The sequence below is a fragment of the Otolemur garnettii genome, unplaced genomic scaffold (genome assembly GCF_000181295.1).
Source record: "Otolemur garnettii isolate 467f Iridium unplaced genomic scaffold, OtoGar3 scaffold00036, whole genome shotgun sequence".
Lineage (NCBI taxonomy): Eukaryota > Metazoa > Chordata > Mammalia > Primates > Galagidae > Otolemur > Otolemur garnettii.
Genome location: NW_003852431.1, coordinates 13,011,394 through 13,019,353, shown reverse-complemented (window position 1 = coordinate 13,019,353; position 7,960 = coordinate 13,011,394). Strand labels below are relative to the sequence as shown.

Below are 7,960 nucleotides of genomic sequence, written 5' to 3'. Positions count from 1 at the left end.
CAGCTCATTCTGTTGCCCTAGCAGTACCCTGGGGTTATAGCTCACAGCAACCTCACACTCTTGGGCTCAAGTGATCCTCTTGCCTCAGCTTTTCGAGTAGCAGGAACTTCCAGGTGCCTGCCACAATGCCCAGCTAGTTTTGCTATTTTTAGTAGAGATGGGTTTTTTTGAAGCAGGTTTTGCTCAGCCTGGTCTTGAGCTGAGCTGAAGCAGTCCACTCGCCTTGGCCTCCCAGAGTGCTAGGATTATAGGTGTGAGCCACTGTACCTGGCCCTATAAATTTTTTAAATCAGCGTTTCCCACTTTCTACCTTCTGATTTGTAGAAGCAAATGTGATATTGAGCCTATTTCAGAGATTCTAAATTCCTTAAATCTCTACTGCTGGAGAAAAACCTAATTGTTATTGCATGAAAATACTTTCCTCTTGAAAGAAGAGCTCATTTTGAGCTCAAGGACTCTTACTTTCTAAGAGTTTGTAACAAATACTAACTATTGACATAATTTATTCTAATTTAAAGGTCTGGATTGTTTAAGTTTTCAGAAAAGGATATAGATTTTAAATTCTTGGCTTTTTGGCTAAGATCAAGTGTAGATTTTAAGTTCTTTGACATCAGAAACCAAGTCTTGTGTTTTGCAGGGCATTTAGTACAGGTTATATATACCCTTTTAAAAACCTGACTTTAATACTGATGGTTTTTAGCTTTTATTTTCATCAGATATTGATTGGATTGTCATAGTCATCAGGAAGGAAACAGATGTGCAAATTGTGCTGTAACAAACTTGAAAGTTACCTAAAATGGTCTCAGAGAACTATTTCCATTTGTGATTTTTTTTTTTCTTTTGTTAGAAGAATGTATGTAGAACAGTTTAGGGAAAGGTCTTGGTATATGAGTCTCTTGAGTATGTTCAGCAGAGCAGAGAATGTTCTCATGCCATTGTGGTAGCATCAAAAGTCATTTTTGACTTGCTCATCAGAGAAAAAACATTTTAGTTAGTTGATAGAAGATTTTTTGAATACTGTATCAACATGTTCTGCTAACCCACTCAAGTTCACATAGTCTGTGGGAAAGGAACCATGATCCTTGGTAAGATCCTGGGGATTGCCTATACCAGCATGGAAGTGTCGTCAGGACCTCTCAGTTCTTGAAGGTGGTCTCCACCGGGAGGTGGCTCTCCCTCTGCCAGGGGCACCCTGTGCTTCAGATGGTCTGGGGTTTGAGGCCTTCTGTGAATCCCTGAAGCAATTCCTTAATTCACCTTCACAAGCAGCCTTAGAATCTCTAGGTTTTGAACAATATATATGTCTGTGATCTTTAAATCATTCAGAGTGTATTAGTCTTTGCTAATGGAAGCTTTAAGTGGGACATTAAGGAGAAGTGGCAGGCCAGCATTCTTAATGTGGAGCTCATCGTTTGCTTCTAACTAATGGGGTTATTGGGTGGATTAAGTAAGGTAATGAGAAGTGCCAGTCTCTGGAGTGTGCACTCAGGGATGTTTGTGCCTCTTCTCTTTGCCTTTTGCTGCTATTTCTGTTTAACATTTTTGTAAAATACGTTATGACTTTATCAGTATGGATAATATGTATGTTTAACGTGAAACTTTTCCCCGAAGATTAGGGGGATTCCTAACAAAATATTCCTGTAAATTTAAAGTAGAATGAGAAAACGCCTGCTTGACTTGAGATAAAGTTGAAGCTTCTTTTCCATGCTGGACAAGCTTGTCACTTTTTTCTTTTTGCCTTTGGAAAGTTTCACATTAACGGCACGAGAACTTAAAAATACAGCTGATGTTGAAAGAGCTTAACTAAATATTTTAAATTGGTGGTATTGGACAGAGGTTCTGTAAAAATCCAATTAAACTTTTGAAAGCTCTATCCTGTTGAAATATAACTTAAAGGAAGTCAGTTTGGTTTCCCAGAAGTACTGTGCATAGTGTTTCTGGCTGAGGAAGAAAGACTCGAGTCTGCTGTTTGGCTAGAAATTGGGCACCAACTTCCTCTATGATGTTAGACTTCAACGGTGTTGACACTTGAACAAATCCCATAGAAACTTCCCCAAGAGGGGAATAGTTGTCCTTACTTTTATAGTAAGATTTGGCTTCAGTAACTAACGTTCCAGACACTGGTAGTATTCTTGGCTGAATAATCTATAGATGTGCATAAATTGAGAGCAAAACCCCAAATGTTTTAGCAACTTTAATGGCTACCGTATTTCAACCAATCAGTAAAGTAAACTTTAAAAAATATTGGTGCAGTTTATTGCTTCTTAGCCAATAAAAATAGTGAACAAGAAGAGTCTGTCCCTTGTTTCTTAAACTCTGAAAATTCAGTTCTCGTTCTATTTAGTTATTAAATTCAAAAGACTAGAATGATTTCTTTTAAAATTGGGGCACTTTAAGAACTTTTTTCCTTGCCTCAGACATCCGAAACAACTTTATCTTTCCATTAAATGACAGTATTTTAGCCAATATGTTTCCGTGATTGATTTTTCACAAGGAATGAAAACAAACACTTTGGTGCAAAATTATTTTTTTTCTATTTGAGTTATATCTGCAAACACGATGGCTACATTTACTACTGGTGTTAAAATATTTCGACGGGGCAGTCAGTGCCTGTGGCTCAAAGGAGTAGGGAGGGCACTGACCCCATATACCAGAGGTGGTGGGTTCAAACCTGGCCAAAAACTACAAAAAAAAAATTTTTTTTTCTATGTATCAAGCAGATTTTATGTGAATTATAAGTGATGAGAGAAGTAATTTGTTTTTTATGTTGCTTAGAAGATTTGAGTGCATTAGGTTAAATTTCTAGTTAGAATTTACTGCTAAAATAGAAATGTGCATTTTTTTTATTTTTTATTTTTTTTGAGACAGAGCCTCAAGCTTTCCCCCTGGGTAGAGTGCTGTGGCATCACAGCTCACAGCAACCTCCAACTCCTGGGCTCAAGCGAGTCTCCTGCCTCAGCCTCCCAAGTAGCTGGGACCACAGGCGCCCGCCACAATGCCAGGCTATTTTTTGGTTGCAGCCATCACTGTTGTTGGGTGGGTCTGGGCTGGATTCAAACCCACCACCTTAGGTGTATGTGGCTGGCGCCTTAGCCACTTGAGCCACAGACGCTGAGCTGAAATGTGCATTTTTTTATATGGATTGATAGGAATCAAAAAAAGGGAATTAATAAAAAGTGTGTTTTGGGTCAGAGCTAGAAGGGAGGACAGAGGGTGGCTTTTGGAGGTACATAGCATGGGAGATCATTTGCACGAGTTTCATATGGTCTATTTCGGCACTTTCTTCTTTGCCCCATAGGATTTTTTGAAGAATCCCATGTGGTTATCAGGACAGCAAAAACATACTTAGCCACAGGCTGTAGAAACCTCTGCTGATGCAGACAGTGTCTTTTAAAATCTAGACTTAGTTGGGTAATCCTACAACTTCCTGAATATGATACTGCTAAATTAGGCAGAAAGGTTGTTGAGTTTCATCGATACTAAATAACAAGCATTCAGAGCCACTCCGAGGTTCTTTCTTGTCAGAAGAAAAGATTTTTTAAAGGGAATTTAGGAGCTAAAGAAAGGTATCCATATAAAACTGAGCAGTAAGCCAACTGACATTTTAATCTGTAAATTTATCTCTCAAATGCTCATCTAAAAAACTCACTAAAATTCATAGAAGATTATAACGAAGTGAAGCATAAATACAGAAACTGCTAGTTACTGTTCATTGAGAGATTAACTTTTGGAATTTATTTAGGAAGATACATGATCTCAAATGGCATTGATTCCAAAACAGTGAGTTAAGATTGTATTATAAGTATTTAGTAATTTTAAAAGTCGAGCAGCTAGCAAACCTTGGTGAACACGAGTAATACACCTGACAGGGCAGGAGGGGGTCACATATTATTAGTTCACTATTTAAGTAGAGAGAACTGTGAAGGAATAGCAGACTGAACGTTTTTAGGCCTACATAGTACACCGGTACTCTGTATGAGCTGGGCGTTTTTTGTTTTCTGTTGCAGACGCTTGGCAAATTGTTTATGAAATCAATTTTGATATAACACTTGAGAAATTTAAGTGCACACATCAGCAGATGTTACAGTTGTTACCATTGTTTTAAAGAGCCAATATTGAAAGTCTGTTTTGGAGGCGGGGTGTCCAAGTGAGTGAGTTTATGAGCTGTGAGCTTCAGTCTGGCTAATTAGAAACCTCTAGCACCGGATTCTGGTAACGCAGTTTCGGTACCCAAAATGCATTGTATAGGTGATTTCAGCAGCTGTGGAGTTTTTCCTCCTTTGCCCATCTTAAGTCATTAGTCCTGTTGCCCAATCATGATAAAGCTTCCAAGCTTAGTCATTTGGTGGGCGTTAGAGGTGTGTAAAAATAAGGGCACTGATGGGTTTTGCATTTGCTTAAAATTTGCCTGAAATGGCTGTTGTTCAGTCCTGTGTCAAAGGCGCACCTAATACTTTTTTCCCTTATATGTATAGAGGCTTTACCCAGTGACTTCATCGGGTGACTTAGAGGGGGCTTGCCTATGTATTTGGTTCATAATGGAATTCATGGGCTTTAAAAGAAATACCAAAAACCTTCCTAATCGACGGTGGTGCTGTCATGCACGATGTTCAGATGTTCGCCTGGAGAGCGGGCCCCCTCACCTCTTGTGTCCCTTGTCACAGGTGAAAAGCCGTACAAGTGCACCTGGGAGGGCTGCGACTGGAGGTTCGCGCGGTCGGACGAGCTGACCCGCCACTACCGGAAGCACACGGGCGCCAAGCCGTTCCAGTGCGGGGTGTGCAACCGCAGCTTCTCGCGCTCCGACCACCTGGCCCTGCACATGAAGAGGCACCAGAACTGAGCGCGCCCGCCGCCCACCCGCGAGGCCGCCGCGCAGCCTGCGGAACCATCCACCTTTACTGTTCCTATATAAAGAAAAAAAAAAAAAAGAAAAAGCAAACACACAAAAAACCCCGGAAATGTATATTTTGTATATTTGAGAAAACAGGGAATACATTGTATTAATACCAAAGTGTTTGGTCATTTTAAGAATCTGGAATGCTTGCTGTAATGTACATGGCTTTACTCAAGCAGATCTCATCTCCTGACAGTCACATCTCAGTGTGGGGAAGGGTGGGGGTGGAGGGGTGTGTGTGCAGTGTTTTTACCGAGGCACCATCATTTTAAAGTGACAGTGTTTAGTAAACAGATGGGGTGGCAGGCACCGGGAGGAGGATGGATTGTATGTCAAGATTTTACTTGATGTCAGGTAGTTTTCTTTTTTCAATATTTGGTAATTCTTTGGAGAGGTACGTAGTGTACCTGGCAATTCACAAATAGCCATTGAACAAATACGTTTTTGTTTGTTTCTTTTTTTTTTTTTTAAAGAAATGAGTTGCCTATATTTGCTATTCAAAATTTTGTAAATATGCAAATCAGCTTTGTAGGTTTATTACAAGTTTTTTAGGATTCTTTTGGGGGAAAAATCATAATTCTTTTGAAAATAACCATGAATACATTTACAGTTAGAATTTGTGGTAAGATACCTCTTGACGTTACCAAATTCATTTCTTTGGGGGGGGGTTAAGGAATACTAATCATTCAAATGAACTTTAAAGAAAGCAAATCTCATGCACTGATTTAAAATAGGATTGTTTATTTTAAATATGAAAGACATTTTATATGAATTGTAAACTGAAGAGCTTCAAGATAGTTACGATATACAAAAGTGAAACCTCTAACAATAAGCTAAAGACAAGTATCATTTTTAAAGAGAAGGACTTGGCAATGTAGTTTTCACAAGGCCGCATTCACAACGATGCAGTTTTCCTGAACGGGAACGTTGACTTCACGATGCAGTTTTCATATATCGAGATAATTGCTCGCGCAGTACTGTGGGTTAGGTGACAATTTATGTGGATTTTGCATGTAATACACAATGAGACACAGTAATTTTATCTAAATTACAGTGCAGTTTAGTTAATCTGTTGTTAATACTGACTCAGTGTCTGCCTTTAAGTATAAATGATAAGTTGAAAACTTAAGGAAGCGCTACACATATGCAATATCAAATAGTAATGTCATGCCGATGCTGATAACCAAAGGGCAGAATAAATAAGCAAAATGCCAAAAGGGGTCTTAATTGAAATGAAAATTTTAATTTTGTTTTTAAAATATTGTTTATCTTTATTTATTTTGTGGTAATATAGTAAGTTTTTTTAGAAGACAATTTTCATAACTTGATAAATTATAGTTTTGTTTGTTAGAGAAGTTGCTCTCAACCTGTAAATAGACGACAAATGGTGTAAATAATTTTGTAAGAGGCTTCAAAATGTTTATACGTGGAAACATAACCTACATGAAAAGCATAAATCAGTTGCTGTTTTGCTTCTTTTTCCCTCTTATTTTTGTATTGTGGTCATTTCCTATGCAAATAATGGAGCAAACAGCTGTATAGTTGTAGAATTTTTTGAGAGAATGAGATGTTTATATATTAACGACAATTTTTTTTTTTTTTTGAAAATAAAAAGTGCCTAAAAGATTCCTCTTGTGCCTGCCTTCTTTACAACAGCAAGGACGATGAGCACATTAGATTCCCCAAACTAGCTTATTTGAAAGGGTCTGATCAGGGCAGTTAATGAAAAACCCATTCCCAGGCTCTCTTAGAAGAACCCCTTCGAACCCAAACCTGCATCATTTAAAAAATATAATTAGGAATATAAAGGGAGGCATAATTTATGAATACTTATTTTTCTGGCTGCTACATACATACTGTGTAAACCTTTCAACATCCTTAGTTGAAAACACTTCAGAGTTAACTTGCATGGCTAGGTATTAAAATATATATTTTTGATAAGCTGTGTGAACGTGAAACAGTGATTATAATCCAAGCAATTCTATCATCTGAGGCAAACAAAACAAGAACTGGGTTTTAACACTCCTCCCCTTTTTATAATAAGATCATCGCAAGTTGATTTTATCCAGTAGCAATAAGCACACCTAGATCTTGGTTTCTAATACCTTGTCCCTATTTAATAAAAGGAACTGAGGGCCCTTACAGGAATGACTGATTCTAGACAAGATAGGCCTGGACCATCTTAAAGTACCAGAAAGTAAGGAAGCAATTAAAAAGCAACCTACAAGAAAGGGAATGTATCAGAGCAGCAAAATACTGTTGGACTGGATTATAACCCAAAGTATAAAAGATCCCTGTGTCCATTCTAAGGAAATGATTGAATAAATGGACAAATCTGTGCAGAAAAATTCCAAATAAGGGGGGAGGATGGGTGGAGGGAGGGTGATTGGTGGGATTATGCCTATGGTTTATCCTATAAGGGTACATGTGAATCTCTAAATGTAGAATATAAATGTCTTAACTAAGAAAATGACATGAAAGCGATGTTAACCAGTTGGATGGAAGTATTTCAAATTGCATATAGCAATAGCACTCTGTACCCCATGATAGCATTAATGTACACAGATATGATTTAATGAAAAAAAAAAACAGAAAAATTCCAAATAATTTTTATGGAAACTCCACCCTCAAAAGAGCAGAATATAACTGTCCACTCCTTACTCGTGGATTGCATGTAGTGACTTCCAAAGAGGACTGTATGCAAAGCAGGGGAGGAAGGGTAACTGCAGTGGAGAAGCCGTGGACACCACCTCTGCCAAGGGACCAAGGTCCACATCAGCAGTGATAAGTCTTGCTGATAGCATGTACCCTGGATACAATGTGATGAATGGAACTTTGCCTTTGTGGTTTTCCTCCTCAAAACACATAATCCCAGGGTGATAATGAGATGTCAGACAAACAACAATTCAGACTCATTCTACAAAGTACTGGCCAGTACTCCTCAACCATCGGGATCAGGGGTCATCAAAAAGTCTGACAAATTGTCAAAGCCAAGAGGACACAAGATAGAATGTGTATGCTGGATGTGATCCTAGAACAGAAAAAGGAATTTAGGGAAAAACT

At 38.4% G+C, this 7,960-nt stretch overlaps 1 protein-coding gene across 3 annotated transcripts in view; it reads left to right on the top strand.

The window, feature by feature from the left end:
- The window catches only part of KLF5 (Kruppel like factor 5), an 18,499-nt gene extending 11,975 nt beyond the window's left edge, over positions 1-6,524 (top strand). For all 3 annotated transcript variants that reach the window (XM_012805097.1, XM_012805099.1, XM_012805098.1), the window contains one exon: positions 4,665-6,524. In XM_012805097.1, the coding sequence (XP_012660551.1) occupies positions 4,665-4,843 (179 nt within the window). In that variant the 3' untranslated portion in view covers positions 4,844-6,524. The remainder of the gene's footprint in view (positions 1-4,664) is intronic.
- Positions 6,525-7,960: the final 1,436 nt, after the last annotated feature.